This window comes from Ciconia boyciana, chromosome 5 (genome assembly GCF_034638445.1).
Source record: "Ciconia boyciana chromosome 5, ASM3463844v1, whole genome shotgun sequence".
In the NCBI taxonomy this organism is placed as follows: Eukaryota; Metazoa; Chordata; class Aves; order Ciconiiformes; family Ciconiidae; genus Ciconia; species Ciconia boyciana.
In genome coordinates, this window is record NC_132938.1 from 48,587,363 (window position 1) to 48,611,857 (window position 24,495).

The following is a 24,495-nucleotide window of genomic DNA, read 5'->3' on the forward strand; positions in this document are numbered from 1 at the left end:
AGAGATAGTGCTGCAAAGATATTTTTTTAAAATATTGTATTTATTCTACTTCTTAAACACAAAGAACCATGTTGTCACTTCCTAGTGTACCTTTAACTTCCATTTACGTTTCACGCGTCCCAGCACAATCTCCCCCCGCTGTCTATCATTTGTGGCTCAGCAGAATGCAGCAGAATTTCTTTCACATTGCACGGTATCTGACCCTGTTAATACTGGTACCAAATCTCTTGCCCCCAGCTGTCCTTAAAAAGGAACTCTTCTTCGATTACCACCAGTTCCTCCTACACCTGTATTTTTTAAATATACGGCACTCATGCTGATTGTGCTTTCATGGGTTGTCTGCAAGCTGTACTCTGACAGTGAAGCAGCCTGCTCTCTCAATTGTCCCAGAGGAACAATTTATGTTCCTCATGTTCTGACTGATAATTGTTTCCCAGCTATGGAGAAAATGTTCTTTCACTGCTACGTTTATTGCCAATACTTCCTCCCTTCATCAATGAAATGTATCAAGATCAGCCAAAACTATAAACTTAGGGAAAACAACATATCTTGAACACATGCCACAGAGCTGTGCCAAGGCAAACCTACCCTCTTTTAATGCCTTGCAGCCACACACTGCAAGGTGCAATTCTTTAGTATAGGAAGGCTGTTGTTTTCCCCTTCCTAAACACCTGAATCCTGGTTACCAGTCAGGTACAGTGAAGTCAAAATCTGGAGCCATAAGCTACTCCCATGCCTCCATGTGGCTCAGTTCGTGCTGCTGTTTACTCCATGGTACAGCTGGCTAGCAAGGGCAAAGGGCTGGCTCAGGACAAATGTTGGTAACAATTTGCTAATCTGATGCTATTCGGTATTATCATTAATGGCTTGGATGACGGAGTAGGTTGTACACTTCTTAAATTGACAAATGAGAACAGCCTGGAAGGTATAACAGCATGCTGGCAGATGGGGGCTAGCATTCAAAATTATCTTAATGCACTGAAATAAATAATGTCCAGCTTCAGTGATGCAAAGAATAGCCCTTTTGAACTTCAGCTGTGGTAACCTAACTAGCAAATAAGAAATTCTTTAGAAATTATCTGGATGTTTCAGTTATTCAAAAATAACATGTTAAGCAGCAAAAGGCAAAACTGTGAAAAGAGCAAATTTTATACTGGAAATTTTAAATTGAAACTTTCTACATGGCATTGGAAACCCTCCTTTCCATCCAGCAAGGAAAGGGCTCAGAAGAGAATGGCAAGAACAACGAATGTTTGATGTAGAAAATATGGCCCATTAAGAGAGGTGGAAAGAATTATACTTGACCTGTATAACTAAGAGAAGATTGTGGGGGAAAAGTGATAAATACCTTTTCTTTAAAGGGAAGAGTAATAAACAATTTTCCATATACAAGGGGATGGGAAAAGGACTAACCAGTTTAAATTATGGCAAGATAACACAGACATCAGAAAACAAAAAATAATTTCTAGTATCTGTAGAGCACTAGAAAATATTTATGAGAGCTCATAATTTCTCCAGTCATAGCTGATTCCGCCTCAATGCAGAGAGAGACCCAATGAGTCCTCAAACTCTCCTTGAGCCCCTTCTTCTGCAGCCCCCCACTCCATTGCTGAATCCACTGGCATACCTGCTTTGAAGGAAGGAGCAGGACAGATGCTTGCATATACAATTAGTTACCATTTTCCACATATCCCAGCATTTGCCATGAAATGGCAATGACAATGCATTATAACAGTCCAGATGGTGGTCACTTGCTTTTTTTCTGCTCTGTTTTTCCTTTTTTGCTAATATTTTTTGTATGAATTGAGTATAAATATTTGCAGTCTGCTATATTAGCAAATGCATTACTTGCTCTGTCTTAAAAGGAGATAATATTTGAGATGCTTCTATTAAAAAAGAGAACTAAGCAAAACATAAGAAGCATTAATGTTGATAAAGCACTTACAGAGCCTTATGCAATGAAACAGAAGTTGGAAGGAAACACTTTTGACATTTTCTGGAAAAAAAAAATTGTCCAGTGAAAGCTAAATATGCACCAAATACATATTTGTGTGTGTGTATGTATATATTTTCTCTTAGCAGCCCTTAAGAATTCCTACAAGACATTTTGCTGCAACTAGGGTGTAAAGAAATAACTTTATCAGAAACACATTATCTATTTGTCTCAGCAAATAGCTATGTAGTTATGCTTACTGCAGCATTTTTTAAAAAATTTAGCACCATAAGAGAACTGAACAGCACTGAGGACTGACTTCAAATAACAATTTGAGTACAAAATTTACAATATGTATGAATACAAAAAATCGTGACCACCTCTGTCATCAGTCAGTTTTCCTAACCTTTACTGCATTAAGTATCAGGGAATGTGCTGTTTAGATAACCAGATACACACCGCAAGGAGTGAGCGGACGAACCAAGCTCCCTGTGACCAATTTATAATCTGAAAGCTATTTGTGCAAGCCATTTGGGAAAGAGGAGCAAATACAAGACGGTTGGTCTTCGCCCCCTAGTGTTTGCTTACGAATTAATGTAAAACAACCATAAAAGAAAGAAAATTTTAAAAATTAATTTCTTTTGTAAAACACAACAAGAGAACACAAGCCGTGTTCATCTACAGTATTACATAAGCATAAAGACTCTTTGTAAGACATCAACTCACAGAATTTTTAAAAAAACAAACAGTAACATGAATCATATTTGCCATGTAGAGAGCAACTTAGAGTTTGTACTTCTTAATTGTATGCACACAGCGGTATAAAAGACCGACATAATTTGCTTTAAGAACTCACGCAACTCAAGCAAGAGGCATTGTCTGGGTTCTGTGAATTAGAGTGGTTTGCATTAATAGGACTCAACGGATCTGCAAATAACTGCTCAGCAGCACATTAGATGTGGTTGAGCTACATAAGGACGGTGAAAAACAGTTTACTGTTAAGCACTTCACTGCTTGAGTGAACGCAAGTGCTGTACAAAGCTTGCCCCAGCAGAGAGCTTCATCGGTGAGGCAAAAATGACAAGTGGAGCTGGGATTTCCAAGAAGCTGAGTACAGAAATCTTCTGTTTGTCACACAGGAATGACTAAATGGAGATCAGTGCTTTACCTTGCAGCTCATAGCTTGAACAACACGGCCAGAAAACAGTTGACAAGCAACTAGACGGTGAGGCACTGAGTGGCCAAGCTAATACACCTGATAACCCAAGAACACTGTGGGCAATCAACTGCACCATTACTAAGAGAGTGAATGAAAGAAGCAGCAGCTGTTCCCATCCCTGCAGAAGAGAGAGGGAATGTGAAGGGGGGGGTTTTGTTATTTCCTAAAGCATTAATCAAGCACATTCCAGGTCTGAATTTTCTAGTACTTTTTATTGCCTTTTATTAGATGCTCAGTTATTTCCTTGGAACAAATTTCAAACAAGATCATGCCAGACATCTAACACAAAAGCAGTCTCTGTCCTTTTCATAAGGAGTTACTGGAATGATTGGCTCTGCATGTGTTTTCATCCTCGCCCACAGGGTTAGTTCTCAGGAATAATATCTCATTTTTGCTAAAGCCCCCAAGAACATGAAATCTGGAGCTGGCTATGAAGACAGCTGTTCAAAGCATGGATGAACTGCATCCTGCTGCTGGTGAGAACCTAGTGGCAGACATTTATTGCCCTCCAGAGCAGGAAGGGCTCCTTATCTACTTAAAAAGAATCTATTCAGTTCTGAACAGCAGAGTATTTTAGTGAAAATAATTGGTCTTTCTAAAATAAAAGGAAAAAATATGAAAGAAATTTGCAAGGTGTTGCAACACACAAGACAAGCCTGCACTTGTACTATTAGTATAATATGTACTTGAAATGTATATAAATATGTACATCTGATCCTGTCATAAAAATAATCTTCTCTTTTACATTGCAGACCATGTTATTTAAAGGTAAAACATAGCAACCCCGGCAGGTAAATTGCCCAGCCTTATGTGTCATCGAGTATCACCTCCCATTTAGTTTTCTATAAAAGCCATTAGCTGGCAATGATCACAGTGATAAGGCAGCTTGTTATCCATTCCTTCCTTACTGAAGTAAGCACAGCCTCATGGACCAGCTTGGGAGATTCATTCAATTGGATCCTAAAGGTATGTGACTAGACATATTAGAGTGCTTTACCAAGAGTTTTGTTACGTTTTGGTAGGTTTTTTTCAGGACTGACAACCAAAATGAGAAAATCTGTCTCTTTTCTCTTGTAACCTTGTCCAAAAATAGCAGTAATGTACATTTTCAAGATATAAAGAAGGGAGAGATGAAAAAAGCTTGTAGAAAAAAAATCATACATTTACTTAAGAAGTGAGGAAAAGTCTCTAGCTATTGGTCCTTTATGCATTTAGAATAAAGCTAACACAGTTTTAACTAGGCAATTACTTCTCTGAATGATACCATACTTGAATGATTTTTAGATTAAGGCAAAGAGGAAATCACAAATCTATCTAGGCTAACTAACCCTTGCACAGAGGCCACATATAATCTTCCTGAAATAAATCCTTCCAGGTAAGAACTCTGGCTGAAGATGAGCTTTTAAAAAGCCATTCTTTTTTTAATATGTTCATTAATGAAAATCCAATCACAATTAAACATTGGGAATACAAAAATAAAAATGTTATACCTTATTTCTGCTATGCAAGAGCTTAGCTTCCAGTTCTTCCCACTGGGTCCTGTTACATCTTTTTCCCCACTAGATCAAAGATCATATTATTATTACCTATCAGTTCCCTATACAAGTAGCTATAGATTGTGATCAATTACCTGCTGCCTGAAGTTAAAAACCCCTTTAAATTCAATTTACAGTGTTAACATTAAGGATACTGTGAATTTCTGAAGTTTTTATATATGTTTTTATATAAGCTCATAATAGTATGTCCCTGGACGTGTATCCCTGGTTATACATGCAGGGAAGCCATTTCTTCTTTAACAACATTGATTGGAAAATCAGGTTTACCTGACTAACCATGATGGTTCTCAGGGCTTCTCCAGTAATCAGTGTTTCCTGAGACAAAGCATCTGCAGCCCATCCTGAATGTATGAGCTACCTTACTAGTTCTTACATGCATGTTCTATATTTGGCTCCAAACATGTGGTTTGCTCCTGGACCTGGATTCCTCTCATTTAGTTACCTTCTTGCTTTTTTACTTATCCATCCTCTACTCTTTGGATCTTCTATAAATATTGGTTTTATTCACATCTTTGACAAAAATATTTTTTATTATAGTGCCTACATTAAATGTACTTTGTATTGCTATTAAAAGAACATAGCGCTCTCAAGACCTTATTGTCTAACATGTCTAAGGTCTTGCAAGACCTTACTGTGTATTTAGCAGCAGCTGGGATACTCTAACTCACTTACAGCTAGTTCAGCTGTGTTAGTTACACAACCTTAGTCCAGACACACACAGCCTAAGTTTTGCACAGCACAGGATGAAGGGTTAATCATTTATAATCTCACACCCGCACATTATTGAGGTGTATTATTTTATTATTCATTAACTGAGACCTGGAATAACCATTCTTTTATTAATTATATATCACTGGAATGTACCTATTCTTCATAAACAGACCAAATCCCCAAATAAATGGCTAGTCCCAACTTACACGTTTCACACTATTTTCCAATCCACCACATGCGAGAAATTTCATACTAGAAATTTACCACTTGATCCTACGTAGAGTAGTTAACAATCTTTTTTCTCTCTGTTCTTTTTTTAAAATTATAGCATTTTCTAATGAAATATGAAAGTAGAGTAAGGATACTTAAAGGCACTCAACTAGTAGTGCTAATTCCTCTGGTGAAAGACAGTAATGAAAGCAGCAGTATGATATTGCATAATCTTATGCATTAACAGCAAAACTTTCTCAATCAGATAAAACATCACGTATACTTACTGTAGTAGCTATGCACAAAAGCTGAAATACAGTTTAGTTACATATTTGCATAGTTTCTAAGTTACACTTCTGCTGATTAAGCTAACTAGTGGTTTTTGATGGCAATGGACTTTTATGTAGGGATATGCTATCATTCTCTCACCTAGCACAGTGTGTATAGGAGGAACAAACACGCACAGCACTTTTCCCTGGAGAAAAGTTTCTGACCTGCTTGTGGTCTCCTGTTGGAGTCTATGGGCAGCAGATACAGACAGATGCTAGGAACGTACTTTGCTCTGCTGTTATTCAGGGAACGTGCAAAGTGCTTGTCCCACCACACATGCACTGGTGAGTGAGAAGCCTACAGCAAAACCAGAAATCCACTCCATTCCAGTGCGATGTACAAAAGCACACATGGCTGAAGAGCTTTGCAATGGGATCAAATAATCACTAGAGCTAGGAGAGAAAGTTTTGAACAGTTTTCCAGTAGAAAACTGTTTGATGATAAAAAGGGGTCACAGTAAATTATACCACTATTGATCAAAGTTCTTACATAGATCTTTAAAGAACAACATAAAGAAAATTTTTTCCCTTCAGAAATATTTTGAAATCCAGCACCATCTGGGATTTCCTTATCACGGTCCAGAGACTGTGCAGAGACCAAAGCAACATCCCAGAGTGCTGATGTGGTTGCGATAGCTTTGGCAGATGACTCTTACATCCCTTTGTTCCTTTGCCCAACTGTAATAGCCTCAAGTAAATCAGTCTCATAAAGGGTATATTCTCTTCCTACCATGCATGCCACACTACTAAATTTATTTTTTGGTTAAAAAACAGAATTAGGGAAACATTTAATTGCCATTAAACACTGATCTAAATAATATATTTTCAGATCATAATTATTATTGTCTCACAAACTTTCTTTGATTTACTGTTCTTATGGACTTTCTTAATGACAGAGTAAAGTAGCAGATAACAATCTGTAAATGAAGCACTTTGCAAAGAGACTGGTCCAATTATGACTAGATACAGGAAAGGTCTTATTAAGTTTCCCTCACTTGGATGTTTTGAGAGAGAGCATTCTGTTCAAATCCATGCTCAAAAGATCATTCAGCAACAAGCATAAGAAAATAACTACATTTCCAGGTATTGATTATATTCATTGCTGTTATAGCTCTTAAACTTAGATTTTAAAATGGCTTGGTTTAGTTTTTTTAACATCAGTTTGTAGAAAACATGGGGTAAATGAAAACTAAAAACATTCCTGTTTCAAAGTTATGGAATCAGACAAGTACGAACCTAAAAGAAAGATAGATTTCCTTTTGAGCCTGTAACCTTTCAAGTTTTATCCAGAAACTTTTAATAGTGAAAGTGTGAAACTCCCTTTCATATTATTCCATATCATTTCCTTTTTACCTTATTTCTCAGAGCAGGTATGAAGGACCAGAGCTTTAATGGGATGTTTATGTAAAAATCAGATGCTTAGCTTTTTACAGTATGTTCACAGCAACCTGTGGTTTTAGATCACTGAGGTATGTCAAAATCCAATCTTTTCCACAGAAGTGGAACTACTCTTTTATATTAATGTGCTTAAAAATTTGTGTGCTTAAAATATTGCAAGATATAGTCTGTTCTCAGGCAGCACTGAGCTCATGTCAGCACACAACTCTTCCAACCTAGAAGCAAGTTCACTACTTAAAGAGAATTTACAATTAAAGAGGAATTTTACTACTCCTTTCCAATATCAAAATTACGTGGTTTCCTTTCTGAAGTGCCATTTAAATGCTAATTTTAAAAATGTGTTTTCACTTTGTTCCGTATTAAGGACTATTGGAAAAGATACGACTGTACTTAATAAAGAAACTGCTGCCACATTTGGAAGACAGAAGGAAGTATCATCAGGAGTTTGCTTCATCCACTTCATTTCATGGAGTGCATAATATTGTTCAAACGCAGAGCAAGACTCGCAAAGTGCTGTGGCTGTTAGTAGTCGTGGGCTGTCTTGCCATTGTTATTTGGCAAATCTGCAGTCGCTTCATCTACTACTTCAGCTGGCCAACCACAACTACAGTGGTAGTTCAATATGTGGAAAATGTCAAATTCCCTGCTGTGACTTTTTGCAACTTGAACAGGTAAAAGTTATGTTTGTTATTTGCTCTTGAGAGGCAACACCTCTCTATCTGAAAGCAGTCAGGTTCCACAACTTGCTTGAACAAATCACATAAAAGAAGGAAAATATGTCTCTAAGGGGTGTGTCTTCCATACCACCACATGAGATTTAAATGAAGAGGAAAATATGAGAATCAAGGAAGGGAGGTTGTTTTTTTAATCTTTCCCTCCCTTCAGATGAACAATTGCACTACAGATTTTTAAGTTTCAAAACATAAGTTGGAGTAGAAAAACATCTCTGGCGTTGTTCTTCTAGGTATGAGTGTTGCTTCTACAGTGTAACTACGGGACAGTCATGAATCACAAGTTAAAAATAAAAGACAAGATTTGCAATTAGAGATATTCAAATAGAAGCATCATACAAATGTAGAAGTCTTAGGCAAAGTAGATACTTTCTTTTCAGAGGTGCTCAGCCTTTATGGTTCCAGCTGATGTCAGTGGGATTTGCAGGAGGGAAGCATTTGGATCATTTGGAAGTCATGTATCTAAGCAGGAGCTTCACTACAGATTTCTACATTTGAAGATAATGGCCAAGATTCAGATGCAGCCACTTTGAAAATAATGTAGTAAACCCACAGCCTGATTTTTAGAGCAAATATGTAATTTAGGAGCAGTTTTAGAAATACAGAAAGTTTACCCACATTGTTTCCTCAAGAACTGTAAGTTTTCTTATCTTCTACCTTTTGGTGGCAGAATCTGCCAGAAGTCCAAGTCTCAAATATCTGAAGCCGTTCTGCCTCACGATGCCTCTTTCCCTTTGCCCTGCATAAAGCCATCCTGGGTTATACTGCACAACAGGCACTGTGGATAGAAGTCCCTCTTCATTACAATGGGCTGTCTATTTATAAAAATGCCTTACTTCTTATAACTATAGCGGCAGAGCATTTTAAGTAAATAGTCAGCTATTGAGCATGGCAGTTGTCCGCCTAAGCGACAGTTTGCTGCCACATCCATCTGTTGTTCATGCTGTGCTTATCCTTCCCTCCTGTTTTTAGTAACCAGTTTTTTTGTTGGCAGCACAAAGAGGCACAGATCTACTTTTGTCTTTATTTTTTTACTCAAATTCAGTTGTGAAGAGTTGTTCCTACCAATCTTCCTTAAGTTGGGGCATTAAGATCTATTATACAAATATATTGGTATGTTTTTAAAAACAAGATTACATAAAATGGCAATTCTAAAGAACATGGAATTGTAGTTTCATTTGTGTTTATTCTGTTTCCAAACTTATAACTGTTCTGTAAACCCTTACTTTACTTCAGTAAAGGACTTCAGTGCTGTACATCAGGAAAGCACTTCCAACGCCTCATCATGTTTTTGAGATTTTTCGAGTGGATTCTAGGACTAAGGATCATCCTTGGTTTATACCACTGTGTCACCAGCCACAGAGCTCATGGGAAGGTAGACTGTCTCTACACTGGGGCGTAGTGCCTTAGTAAAGCAGGTATATGAGATTACGGCAAATGCACTTAGAAATCAGTTTTCTAAATGATGGAAGACAACTTTTTTGAAAGGAACAGCTCCTCCCAGCTAGTTTCCTGCATGTAAATGCAATTGTTCAGCTTGTCATCATTAGTACAAATCTGGTTGTTGGCTTATGCAGATGACTAATCTACTCAGGTTTTTTTTTTTTTAATCTTTTTAATAAACAACCACACACAACAGAAATGTTTCCAATATGACTGACCAGAATAGCCATGGGAAGGAGTCCATTTTCTGTTTTCAGATATGGAAAATACCTTCCAGAAATTGAGACTATATTGTTTATTCATGTTGCAGAGATCAAAGTGCAATGTGGTGGGCAAGAATCTCTTATAGTTTGCAGGCAGACAACAAATCGTGTCACAGATTTGGCAAGAGAAGCCCTGAGATCAGTCGTATAACTGCAGAATTCCAAGCAATTCTTTTTCCTTCCCACTGACAGGTTTCAAGCTTATGCAGTAAGCAACCTCAAAGTAATTTTTTTAATTTGGAACATTGTGTCTGGACTTCTCCGTAAATTTGCTATTGAAGATAAATATTCTCAAGAGCTAAACGATTTCCTTCTTGCGAATCAGAACTTCAGTATCAAAGAGTTTACAAGGAAAAATGGGTTTTATCTGAACAGCAGCACATTGCTAGAATGTGAATTTTTTGGAAAGCCATGTTACCCACAGGTAAATATGTTTATTTTACTAAAACAGTAGCATGGAGGGGAAGGGGATGTATTCTTACCACTCAGCTTGAGACATCTAGCTTGCCAGCTACTCCCCCTGTTTTCCCTTTACAGTCAGCCAATGGAGAAAAAAAAGTCCTGCTCTAAGTCACCCTGAGGACCCTGATTCTCCTACTGACTGCAGAGCCTGCTGGACTCCCTGAGCTGTAAAATGGGATTTCAGTCTAAATTGCTCTCTGCCTAGTGCCACTTCTGCACAGATAGCACCCTTTGAAAGCTGTCATACCTCCAGGCTGTATCTAACAACCTTTTCCATAAATGGCCTATAACGAAGGTCAGTCTGAATGGAGTTTTTTGCATGACATGATTGCGTAGTTTTGTTCTTGAGGTCAAGAATATAGACAGCCAGGGTGACTATATGCAGAGTCCACAGGAATTTTAAATAATGAGGTGAAAATAGCCCACCTCTGTGAATTTTGGACAACAGCCAAAGAATATGATGGTCCCATTTTTATGTCACTTATTCCATAGAGCAATTCCCGACTTAAACAGAAAACATGAACAGAAAAGTCAGGCCTATACTCTTCCAGATTAATCTAACCATTAGATATGCTGTAGCTTCTAAAATTAGGCATTGGAGAATTCTCTTAACTGAAAGACACTAGTGCTAATAACTAAAACTAAAGCAATGAGATACAGTCATGTTAAATGATGAGGTGGCTTTGGGAAAAAATGCAAATATTGTACTTTCATATGTAACACGACTTTCAGTTTTGAAACAGTCTTCACTAAACATCTACTGGAAAAATTAAACAAGTTGGTCTTGAATATATAATTTCTATATAAAATAACAGGTATAGAAAAACAACAGAACCTCATTAAATGATTCTGAGCAGCTCATAGGTATTAATAAACAATGTGAAATTTCTCCTGTAAGCTTCATTTTCTATAGAAAGGGATGAAATCCTTTTGAATATTTCCATCAATTACCACTTTTCTGATTGCAATATTTAGTACTGCCTTTGGGGGAAAAAAACCCCACAACCCCAGTAGTCCATCTTTTGCATTGTAATTCACTAAGGAAACTTCAAGTGATCTTTCTTTCATTTTACTCTTCCTTATTTTCCTTTATTGAAGGATTTTGAACATGTTTTCACTGAATATGGAAACTGCTTTACCTTTAATCACAATGATCTTCCAGCAAGAAGAGTGAGTTTGTCTGGAAGAGGCTTACATTTGCTTTTTGATGTCCAACAGGTACAGCTATCCTAATGAATATAAACCACAAATCGTGTAATAACTTATAGATGAGCAGAGGTGTTTTGGGTTTGGTTTTGTTTTTTTGTTTGGTTGGTTTTACACAGACTAACAGAATTTCATGCACAAAATTCTGTATCAAGACTATTTCTGAGTGAGAGGGTGTTTTAAAGGAAAGGTCTAATACAGATTTTAAAAGTCAGAATTATTATGGACTCTGTCCCCAGCTAAATGGTTCTGAAAGTTGCGAGTGAGCATATATACGTATATATACACAGTTCACCTACAATTGAAGCATGTCATCAAAGCAATAATATATTTTTATGCAAGCACTTCAGGATAACATCAATTCGTTTTAATAAAAGGCCCAGTAGGGAAGGTCACATGGTGCCAATTTCTAAGCAGTACTGAATTTTAGTTGCAGCAGCAGCAGCTGTAAGTGCTCAATGCCAGCTAAGATCTGGTCTTTGCACTGTAAATACTCTCCGACCTTATTAGAATTGTCTTTGACCAACAAAAACCAGAAAACTCAGGGAATATCACCTTGTGAGATCAGGGAAGAAAACTAAAATCTACTGTGATAAATGACTTAGACATTCACTTTTGTTCTCTAGGAATTATGAGACAGGAGTGACAGGTTCTGGAGGGGGTAACGGAAATTTTGCTGAAATGTGATGGGTAGTTGCAAGTAAAATGAATGAATATCGAAGTTATGAGTAAATGTTCATCCATGCCTTCTTGCTTTTGAAATTGGGAGATGACAGAAGGAATAAAAAACCTGAAAGTTTATAGTAACTGGAAGGAAACCCACAGAAGTAATCAACAAAGGAAATTCAAGTCAGTTTGCTTCTATACTTTTCTGTAAATTGCCAAAAATGTGACTAGAGATACAAGACCAAATCAAAAAGCATAGTACCATTTTAAATATAGCTAAAGCTTCAAATGGTAAGCAAAGCCAAAACTATTTTAAATAATTGTTTTGTATCAGGAACAATTCACTGATGAACCTGCTCTTGGTTATACTGATGCTGGTATAACTTTTGTTATCCATTCACCCAAAGAGCTTCCACGCTTTGATGGTTTAGGTTTATTAACACCGGTCGGCATGCATGCACAGGTCTCAATCCGCCAGCTGAAGGTAAGGACTTTGTCCATCAAGTGGAAATATTGGTCTTTACTGTCTCTAATTCTCTTCTGAAGCATGACAATGAATTAGACATTTTTGAAGTTAAAATATTTATCATGACAAAGTGACTCCTAAAAAGAACATTTCCTCCAGACACAAACAAAATTACTGCTGTTTTGGAGGGGGTTGTCATTGGTCTTCATAATCTGTATCTATGAAAGTCAGCCTTTCTTTCCTAACATCTTACAGTCTCGCTGACATATAATGATACAAGGACATGACAGCATTTCCCCATCAACACATTCTGTTACCATTAAGGTTGTCTCGGATTCCTAGTGGAATCCCAGTGGAGTGGACTTCCCTTCTGTGCAAGGCTGTCTGATCAGGTCCTACTTTTGCTGTGAGAGAGAGGAGATGATTTTATAATCCCAAAAGCATGAACTGTAATTGCCTCCAATTAAATCACAATGTTACTGCTTATGTCTTCAACAGGCTTCCTTCAGCACATTAAAATGTCAGAAAAGAATATCTAAATTTAAAACAGAGACAAAAAAATTATATCTTCTGTTATTATTACCCTACAGTCAATTATCCAAGAATACCCATGGGGAGAGTGCAAGCCTGATATAAAGCTTCAGTACCACAAGATTTATAGTACTAATGGATGTTTGCAGGAATGCAAAGCCCGGTACATACAGGACTGGTGTGGCTGTTTGCCATTCATTCTTCCAGGTATTTCTCAGGAATAGCATCATACTATACACTGATCATCTTGCTAGGAGACCTCACCTGTTATTGAACAGCAAAGGAGATGGGGCACATGCTTGAGGGATATCTACAGCTGGGATTAATTAAAATTATATAAATTTGTCTTTTTTTTTTTTTAAATTCAGAGAAAACAAGCAAGATATTTGGTCAGCTCTAGACCTAGCATCTGGGTCATTGGCTATTCTTAGGATATGGACCAAAAAACATGAAAGAAAAGATTATGCCTCAGGGCTGTGAGACAAGTCTGTAGTCTTCAACCTGACTTACTAAAGAGCTGGAACTAAATCCATAAGGAGTCATAGATTTTCGCACATACCACAGAAAACCTACTTTGCAGGTTTAGCAGCCCCAGCAGACCTGATTGTTTGAAGACAGAAACCGAGGTCCCCCACATGAACTGTGGAAAGAGTCTGGCACCAGACTCTGGCACCAGACTGGAAAGTCCCTGGAAACAGTCTGTCTGGCACCAGACTCTGGCACCAGACTGAAAAGTCTCTGGAAAGACTTCTGGCACCAGAAGAAGGCTCTGCAAAAGCCAAAAGGCTGCATGGAGCCATCTAATCAGCCCAAAATGCAGAGTACAGATGTATGCTGTAATACTCCCCTCAAGGATCCAGGCATCCTAATCACTCTAGAAATGCAATGCAGTAACACTGAGCCCTGACCAGTCTCCCACCTCCCAGCATTAGAAGTAAAGATAATACTGTCACCTCTATCTGAAGCAAGAGCTGGAACCCAAATCTCTGCTCTCACAGCTCTTTTTTTCACAATTAGTGGGCAAGAAAGCCACTGTCACGCCTGCACTTTCTGACTCAATGTGTTTTTAAATATCCCCAAGCAAGGTAGAATGGTTTCACTAAGGGAGACCTATTAATGAGTAATCTCTAGCCTGTTTGTTTGACAACCTCTTGGAAAGGAGGTTGGCAATCTCCTGGAAACTCTCATGGAAAGGGGTTTGAGAAGGAAATTAGGTCTAGGTCTCCCAAACCCAGGGTGAGAGCTTTATACAGTGACAGTTAGATAAAGGAGGGCAATGCCTTCTTTAACTGTGTGCTAAACTGCTAAGTAATATTTCCATGCAAGGGAAAAAATTGGGGTGAAACTGAGACCATCTGAAATGTGAAAATTTTGCTGTTAGCTCAGGGTGCTATCTTACCCCTTAGGTCTCCAAACAACTCTTGCATGAAGCTCAAAACTTTTGCTGAAACACATGGAGTGTAATCATATATCCCATCTACCCTACTTTGTTTTTTCATTTCCACTAGGAAAAAACAGAAATTCTTGGCTTTAGCAAGCTAACAAAAAGAGTGAGCCACAAGCTTAAAGGCAGTTCTGGCTTGCACACATAATAAAGATGTTTGCTCCAACAGCAAGCCTCCTGGCTTGGTCTGTTGTCCCTTTTCACTATGTACCCCTTTTGGTGTTGGTAACTGCACTGTGCCCAGCTGAACTGATTTCTCAGTTGTACAATGATAAACATGAAGTGGTGAGCAGGCTTTGATGACCTTACATTTCAGTTCAGTACAAACAGAGCTAAGGGTTAGATTGTTAATTGAAGTTCCTAAAGTTTGTTGTTTATTTTTAAGGAAATGGAACAGAATGTGATTTGCTGAAGTTTTACAATTGTGTTTACCCAGCAATCTGTAAGTAATAACTTCATATTAGTATTTTCTAAGCTAATTCCAAATAGTAGGCAGCATCTATCAATTAAAACAAAATACTGAAAGTAGTACTGAAATGGAGGACATCCCAGTTCATTTAATATTCTGAAAATAGAGACCAGACAGAGCATTAAATAGATGCCAATTAAAAAACCATAAGAATTCATTTTAGTAATCAGAAATGGTTTAAAATGGAAGAATGTTCAATTAATCTGGTTTCAGTTATCAAGCCTCTGGCTTGCATCTTTTCATCTTCATGGTATCATCCTTGTAGCTCCAATGTTGTATGCTTTTTGTTTGTGACAGAAAAGTGAACAGCACAGTAATAACAGGTTTGCTAACTGACAGAAAATATAATTCAAAATCACTGGACTTTAAGGTTTTCTCTTTTCAAAAGTCAAATGAATTATGTATTTTCAAAGTGCTCCAAATGCAATTAATTTCCGTAAGCAAATAATCTGCATGCAGTAGATGTGAAATCCAGACTTTCTGGAAAATACTGCAAATGGCAATCTGAGAATTAACTTCTCATGAACGTTAGAAAGCCTCCTTTTAAATTGTTTTGGATTCTGCTATGTAATGTGACTCTCCCTTCCCAAAGCAATGATGATTAAGATACCAAGTAGATTAACAAGTTTTGAGAGGCCTCTGAGGGGGTTTATTTCTGTTTTGATTAGGTGTGTGCAACATTCAGGAAAGATCTACTACTATGAACAATGACTATTTCCTGTGGCTCTTTTGAAATAGATTCCACTAAGTTCACATTCTTATCTAATCATGATCTTTGATAGCCTGTCATGGTGGAAATACATATTTTATTTTACTTAATGGATATTCTGTGACCAAGTTTCAAAGAAACCACTGAGCAATAAACAAAAATGACCCCTAAGTCCTATCAAGGATGGGTAGGATTTAGAGCTGGACCCCAGAAGGAACTGGCATCACTGTACTGTACATGGTGGACCTGGCTTGTAGGTGCCTGGTCCCCAGGACCCCAAGTTAGGTGCTAAGTCTCCTTTTACAGTGCAGGAGAGGTTAGACATCTGATAACAAAATCTCAAATGACAGCACACTGATCCAGTATCTGTGGGACCTACGGTTGGTGAGAGCATTTATTTTAGGAACTCTAAAGGCAGGCTATCCAGAATGAAATCCACAACCCCAGCATCCCTGGAGAGTACCTCAAATCATCAACTAACAGGCTGAGATATCTCCTCCCCTGCGGTTTGCAAAAGCGAGAAGCCCACACGCAGAGGGAACAGACACAATGGCTACCACCACACCAGGACAAATAGAGCATGACAAGCAGGAGGTTATGGTACTCATCTCAGAGTACCAGATGGCTTTGGGTGATGGTTTATGCTTTATGAAAGATTTATGTCTTACCATTTTTCTTCTACATGAATTTTCTCCAGCTTTCCCAGCTTTCTATAATGATTTATTTCTGTTAGAGCCTCATCAGAGGAATGGCTCCCCACTTTCATGAGCAGCCAGACCTGCAGAATTTTGTGACTTGTCTTTGGTATTTGAAGAAACAAAGCTGTCCCTAAGCCCTCTTAGCTGTCTTAAGCCCAATTATCAAATGGCAGGCAGGGGTTAAGGTAAAGTGAACTTAGCTTACCAAGATTTTTATGTAGCTATCAGATGATAATAAACTACAACTGGCATTGCTCTGGAAGCTGTTTCTGTGCACTGAGATGAGCTAGGTAGACATCAAGGCATCAAGACCAAGGATTATATACCTAAGTATATAATCAGAAAGCTAGAACAGAACATGGAAAGTCTTCTGTTGTCCTACAGTTTAACTGTGGATGAGAAATAGCAAGCACATAAAGCCCCAATGAAGGCAGAAAGACTTACAGGTGCTGAATTTCTTTGGAAAAAATGACCAAAAAAATCTCAGCCCTTATTACTGTGCTCCAGTTTCCCAAATGCCAGTTACAAATACTTATTTGTTCTTTTAAAACTGATAAGTATCCACTTTTCTCAGTATAACTAACCCATACATTTATCAAAGTCAGTTAAAAGTAGTTTTGTAAGTTTTAAAAAAAGGTTTTAAACTGTATGCTTTTTTAGAAATATTATGTAAATTCTTTATCCTGAAATTTCAGATGATATAGAGATAAAAGGATTATGTACAGTAGGAACCCACAATTCCACTTGCCCTTCCCCATGTGAAGAAACTGATTATCCTACCACTGTCACCTATTCAAGTTTTGGAGGAGAAAAAGCCATAAAATACTTTTCTGCAAAACTGAAGAAAAGCCCAGAATACATCAGGTAATCTTGCTCAACACCTTGCCTAGTAAAGAAATGATCAATTATTTTTAAGTGTGCTAACAGAGAGTATGATGTAAATATGACCTTTTAAAAAGATATTCTTACATATGGTATAAATAATGTTGTCTGTAAGATAAAATAATCTCTTAGACAAAATTGGTTAAGATTTATACAGATTCATATATAAAATATATACATCTAAGACTTGTGGATAACATAAAATAGATACTGCAATTAAAAAGTAATGTCCTCAATTACCTTCTGTGTCATTGATCTCTTGTAACAAAGTTTTTTGATCACTTTTGCAATTAAGAATAAAGAAAGGGCAGGGTTATTAAACCTACCCACAATCCACGTGAGCAATCCATCCAATAGAGAAGACAAATCTTCATCCTTCCACAACTGAAGTCAATGAGCAATCTAAACAGATGCTGTGTAAAGTTGTTCTCCTTTATCTCAACCCATTCCCAAAGGAAGCTTCATAAGCACTGAAGAGCTAGGTTTTATTGTAGCAATAATGTCACAAGTTTAATAATCTTTTCTATTGTTAGTAGAATTCACTAATACCATTTATATTATAAAAGTTATTCAGAAAATATTTGCTTTAATATTAATTCTCAGGAGGTAGCAGGAGAGTGAAATACCATGGTTCTATCTGTGTGACTGAAAACGCTACACAGCAAAGGAAAGTAGGTCTAACCCAAAAGAAGAGACTTTCTAGTGTGAAAGCATGTCTCAGCAGTACTGACTACACCTTTTATCCAGGAAATGGTATTAGAACTTACGTTACGCATAGAGCTGTGCCGCTCAGTAGTAGCACTGAGCTGACATAATCTGCATACTTTTAAATTCATAGAAGAGATATCATATATGCTTATGCTTTAATAGAGCATACGTGCCTTACTGTTACAATATAATAAATTGATGCCAGATTTTCTTGCAAACACAAGCATTATATATCCAAAAATAGAATGATTTCCAGATTTTTTTGCTAGAAAGATACAATCTAGTTGTCAAAGAGCATTTCACACAGTTTTATAGACTGAATTGCCTCTTGCTCACAGACATAGATGTCAGCAGTACAAATAAGTATTGACAGGTGCTACATGAACTCATAGTATCCACAAAATCAAAATATGTTCATAAAGAACTGTAGAAAATTTGGCTAATGAAATATCTATGAGTATTTCATTGTTTTAGTGACTTCAGTTTTCTTACTCTTGAAGCCATCAGTCTGCAAACGCTTGCATATGTTTATACGTGAACAGGAACTATATGAATGATAGAATGGTTTGGGTTGAAAGGGACCTTTACAGGCCATCTAGTCCAACCCCCCTGCAATGAGAAGGGACATCTTCAACTAGATCAGGTTGCTCAGAGCCCCATCCGACCTGACCTTGAATGTTTCCAGGGATGGGGCATCTACCACCTCTCTGGGCAACCTGTTCCAGTGTTTCACCACCCTCATCATAAAAAATTTCTTCCTTATATCTAGTCTGAATCTACCCTCTTTTAAGTGTAAAACCATTACCCCTTGTCCTATCGCTATAGGCCCTATTAAAATGTCTGTCCCCAATGAAGATTATAAAAGTTAAACCTGTTGTTATATGCAAAAGATATTAATCCTTTGAGGACATTTTATCTTTGTTGATTATTTTATTGTCTGTAAACATCATGCGCAACCCAGTAATTATTTAATTAAGCAAGTGAAAATACAGAACATTCCCCCGTTACCAAGCCTTAACCAATAGGAATCCTGCCCACATATTAACGAGTACATATTCTGAACTATAAAACGTAGAGATATATTGATTTCTGAAGATATAAGAAGGGAAAAGTTAAATATTTATTGGATAGTTCTGCTAGCAACTCCATGACAATGGTAGGACGTCTTACTAATGAAAGCTATGAGAATAAGATTATTTTTATTACTCAGTGCTACTTGAGTTTTAGAATTATCACCTAAAGAGATAAAGTGATTATTTGGTATAGCAAATACTTTATTTTCATGAATATTGTTAATGAGCTCATTATCACTGTCAACCCAAAAATCTGTAGCTGTTCACACTTCTGAAGAATAATCGCTACTTTTATTCTTAAAGGTCACAACATTATGTGTGCAATCAGTTTTTGCGTCTGTTTTACTCCACAACTGTAATGTTTATATTCTATTTAGGAGTTAGGCAGAATCTTTCTGTAGACAGGATATCATAAAGATGAGCTCTTTACTCACACTGAATCATTCTACAGGTCTTGCTCCAACTGAGATTTACCTACTCTTCCACTTTTGCAGTAGGCAAGAATATAATTAGGTAAGCGAGGCTATTAGCAGAGGATAGAAGTAAACATCCGAGTATAGGACAAGGGCTCTTCTGCACAAACATGCTCATTGAAATAAGCACAATTAAATATGCAGTTGCACATAATCAAGAGTGGTAGACTACACTTCCAAGCACTGTAACCGCTGTAGGTCAGGATGCTTGACACTTCCACTCAAGCTTATCTCTGTGACCCTTAAAAAGCACTAGTCTATCTCACAGTACAGATCTAGTTACTTTTTCAACATAGCCTGACGATCTACTCCTCTGATAAGCTCCTGTTATAACTATTGTTATTAGGACACTTTTTTTTTCTTCAGTCATCTAACTCATTTTGGTAACACTCATCTAATTGTTCCTTACAAGACACTCTCCCTGAACTCGGTCCATGCTGATAAATGCTGGTAAAGATGAACAGCACTCCTGACTGTCTCAAGTAATACCATATGTATTTGTCATTAGGCAGAACCTTGTGCGTATTGACATTAAGTATCATGACCTGAGCTACAAAATAACACAGCAGCAGAAGGCCTTAACTGTATCTGAGTTGCTTGGTAAGTGAGTGTTTAATATTTATTTATTGCTGATTAATAATTAATCTAAAAAAAACCCAAAACACACAAACCAACCTGTTTTTTTATTCTCTCCCCTCCCGAGTCATAGCCTATGTAGGCTTCTAAACAAAAAGAAATACCTTTTATATTATAATTGTAATAATCATGTCTGCCTCATGGTCATTTTTGATACTGTCTCCTGTCATTCCATTAAAGAACCTGCAGTATGGACAGCAGCTGAAAGTAAGAATTAAGTTTGGCACTAGTTTACAGCTATATCACACACAGGACTGTAAGAATAGTGAAGTTTACAGGATTTGGAGGGGAGAGGAGAAGCAACAGAACAGTTAAAAAGGCATAGACGTAGGAAATATTTTAAGTATCTGTTTCACAGTAGGATGTGTTGTGTTGTACTTGCTTTATTTAGAATCTTAAGAAACACATTAGTCTTCTCCAATAAACATTCTTAAGAATATTAATTCTGTTTTCTTAAAGTGATGGATTATGTATATTGAATTTATCTAACACTTGAACCCGGCAGGGTTTTGTTTGCTTGCTAGACTAAACCAAATGCTTAGGATGACATATGTTTATTTCCTTCTATTACAGCTGATGTAGGTGGCCAGCTTGGATTGTTTTGTGGTGCCAGTATGATTACAATCATAGAACTGCTCGAGTATATTTTTACTAACTTCTGTTGGATGTGCATCTTTCTTCTATTGAAAGCTCCTGAAATGCCTGAATGGAACAATCCATCCCAGAACCAACCAACACACAAGGAAAAAAAGAAGGGAATACAAGAATGTTAGTAGCTTGTAGAAGCACAAAACTAATTGTTTCTGCAACTTGCCTTCCTTTTTAAGATACAAAGGAGACAGTAATATTTTGCATTGCTCCCTTCCTTGCACTCCTTATTCTTCCTGCTTCTTTTATTGTCTAGAACTATTTAACTGCGCTAAATAACTTTAAAGAGTGAACTTGGGAAAGTCTCACTTTCTGTCTCATGTAAAGAAAAATGTAATCTATGTAATCTTTACCTAAATTTTTTTTTAAAGAATTACTAATTTTTTAAAATAACATAGCAAGTGATACTGACATACAATGCAATTTAGCATTTCTGACCCAGTTTTTATCTTCTGTATTTTGAAATAATATTAACACACAGCCAAATTAATACACACAAGATTCTTAACCACCATAAAGGTGGAGCATTGTTATGCTGAAAAAGCAGATTCCTTATTAATGACAAAGTCTTTGCTAGTAGGTTATCGCTGTTACATGTTCCAGTGAAGGATATCATAGCTTTGCCTATCAGAATTAGGAGTGTGCTTCTACAGTGTATTATCTGTTTGTCTGAAATGCATCAAAAAAAAAAATCTCATGAGTCTGCCAACTACTATAGAGAACCATAGGGCATCTGAGTGGTTGGCAAGTGGGCAAACATAGGCCAAGTTCAGCATTTAATGTGATGAAAAATTATAATAAAGACTAAAGGCTTCACCTAAGTCTTACTAAAAATCAGTGAGAGTAAGAAGTTTGTGGGTTTGCTGCTGAATCAGGCTTCCTGAACGTTTATTCCTTTAAAAGTGTTCAGAAAAGCTTCTGTGCTTTCCTATGTCTGTGTGGGCCTATGGAGCAGTAGTGGTTTAGAGTCTTATGTTTTTAGAGAAGACTTCAGTGATTAAATAAACTTCCAAAGATGTGTAATAGTGTAGTGTAAATAGACCCTCTTCCCCCCAACACACACACACACTAAAGCTCATAGAACAAGAAGTGTGCACTGGAGGGGGGTGTTATGTTCTTTTTAAGTACAACATCTTAGTAAACAGCATAATCATTTTAAAATACGAGAGTTGATAGGATACGATAATTTCACTTTATACAATGAAATTATACAGTGTATCTTTAATACATTTCTTTCTCTAGAACAGGTCTCTGAATACAGTTCTGAACAAATCCATGCTTGCCCAAGCCTCCTGCCAGAGTCTATCAATCAGAGCTTTTGATGCATTTGGAGGTGCCAAACAGAGCCTGGATGGAAACCCTTTAGGAGAGGTAGACACAAAACAGTCTTGTAAAAGATGCACCAAAGACTAATTTTAAGACTACATGATAAAGGATTATCCTGATTTGAAGCATTGGCTTCTATTTGATTAACTATATGTAATAGCAATAGATAACTGTTTATTTGAAAACTTACAGACAGTTGTCTAGACTTCAGACTAGCACCATACAGGTTTTGCTAATCAAAACATTTTTACATTAGAAAGCTCACAAAGGCTACAACATTATACCTTCTGAACCACTGTTGCCCAGTCGGTGCCTGGGCTCTGCAACCCTCAGACTGCCCAGGAGCATGCCTCTGCGCTCTTAAGTAATGTCAATGCTGCACCTGAAACTCCTGGTGAGCAATTGGCCATAGCCATGCTCTATAATTCACACTATCTTCCACACCATCTGCTCAAATACAGTGACTAATAATAAATTAGTTTCTACAAAGAAAGTAGTAAGTGTACTTATTAAGCAGCCAAGTCCTTAAGGTTAGATATAAAGTAACGAAAATGCTACCATTTGGCCATCACTGGCAAGAGGTTCCCTTCAATGTAAGCCCTAGGAGAAGCAGCTCAGGAAATACAGGAAATGTTTTTGTTTCCTAGAAAGAGGTGCCTTGACTTTACTCCTCAGTAACTAGAGGCTTGAGAGACCTTAAGGTTAACTTAAAGATTTTTTGCTCCGTTCTTTTTTATCGGTCATTTCTGCCAGGACTTTCCCCCCTCACTATTACCCAGCACACGCACACTTGGAACAGCGGCCATACAAAAAGGTCTATCTAACCCCACTGTCTGAGGTGTGCATTGGCCAATGGAGAGGAAGACTGGAAAGAACAGACCAAACATACTGCAATATTTCTCTGAAGATTTCTCCCAGCCTCAAACAGTCTGCAGCTGTGGAATTCTTGAGCCAGAAGAAATTATGTTTTTGAAAGTAGGAATCAGGTATTACCTGGCCTCTGGATAAAAAGAAAACCAGGGGAAAGATTAAACATAGTGCTCTAGCACACCTTGTATTTCAGAGATGAAAGTGTTTTGTAGCTATCAATCACAATTATTTTTTTGTTTGCTTCTACTAACAAGGGCTAAATAAAAGCAAAATAGTATTGTAAGGACTAAACAAAAGAAAATTGGTATTGTTTCTGCTGTTCCAAAAGTTCAAGTGAAACGAAGCACAAAACATGCTAAAGAATCGGCAAAAAAAAAGCCAGTTCTCAGAAAGGGAAGGTACTTGCATCTTTGCTTAGTTTAACCAGACTAAAATGACTTTTCCTTACTCCACTGACTTTGGACAAGGACAGCTGAAATCACTGCTTGGTTACAGATTCTTCTAACATGTGGCAGAAGGAGCGCTGAAGAAAGCACAAAGACTGGTGTTTTGCCCAAGGTCAAGTGACAGACTCAGATGTGGTTTTTTCAGCAATGGCTTGTGATGAGATTATATAAAGCAATTGATTCCCCAGCACAGCTAAATATAGCAAGTGTGCTGTGCAGTAGAGCAGAAGTAAGGGTGCTTTTGTATTTTGATGTATGACTACTGTTCTAACAGAACAGTAGTCATAATAGAACAGTAGTTCTAACAGTAGTTCTAATAGAACAGTAGTTAATCAACAGATGTATGACTACTGAAGGCAAAAGACTGTAAAAAGTTTTAAGAAAATATTTGGATTTACCAGCTAAGTAAAGATGACATATCTATAAGGGCAGCAGAAGCAAGGTATTTTAACAGTTTGATTAGATCATCTCCCAATTTAGCATTACTTTGCTGCTTATTTGTTTGCTTTTCCTTTTCACAAGTGCACATCCATGCTCCAAGTACAGATATCAGCAAGCTCTTCCCATGCTAATTGTTTGATTCTAAAATGTTAATCCTAACAATGGAATTAGTGACGTGATTGGGAAAGCCCCCTTGGGCTCCTTCCAAATCCTTGTCTGATGTGCACAAGGAGATGCAACACACAATTTTGTACCTAGAAACACGTCAGCCTGAAGATGACACCCTCCAACTGGCCCAAAGTAGTAAGTGTTGCACAACAAATAAAATAAGAATGGGACATATTTTTAAATGCATTCTGCCAAAGTCATTAAACTTTATTTAACATTGTAGAGAATATCATGCTGTTGCATACAACATTTTCTGAAGAACGGAGTAAGGCAATTGGCTTGTGTGGGTAGCGACCTGTGTTTGGCTGCTCTCAATTTTATGTCTGTAGAGTATTGTTGCTTCCTCTTATGCATTGTATTCATTTTCACATCCTTGGGGA

General features: G+C 37.3%; 1 protein-coding gene across 1 annotated transcript; it reads left to right on the forward strand.

Moving 5' to 3' along the window:
* The first annotated feature begins 4,078 nt into the window (after nt 1-4,078).
* Nucleotides 4,079-20,989, forward strand: ASIC5 (acid sensing ion channel subunit family member 5). The gene is made up of 10 exons (XM_072863101.1): nt 4,079-4,118; nt 7,721-8,027; nt 9,986-10,217; nt 11,354-11,473; nt 12,462-12,611; nt 13,184-13,331; nt 14,954-15,010; nt 17,140-17,308; nt 20,089-20,180; nt 20,790-20,989. The coding sequence occupies exons 1-10, from the start codon at nt 4,079-4,081 to the stop codon at nt 20,987-20,989; spliced, it is 1,515 nt and encodes a 504-aa protein (XP_072719202.1).
* The last annotated feature ends 3,506 nt before the right edge of the window (nt 20,990-24,495 follow it).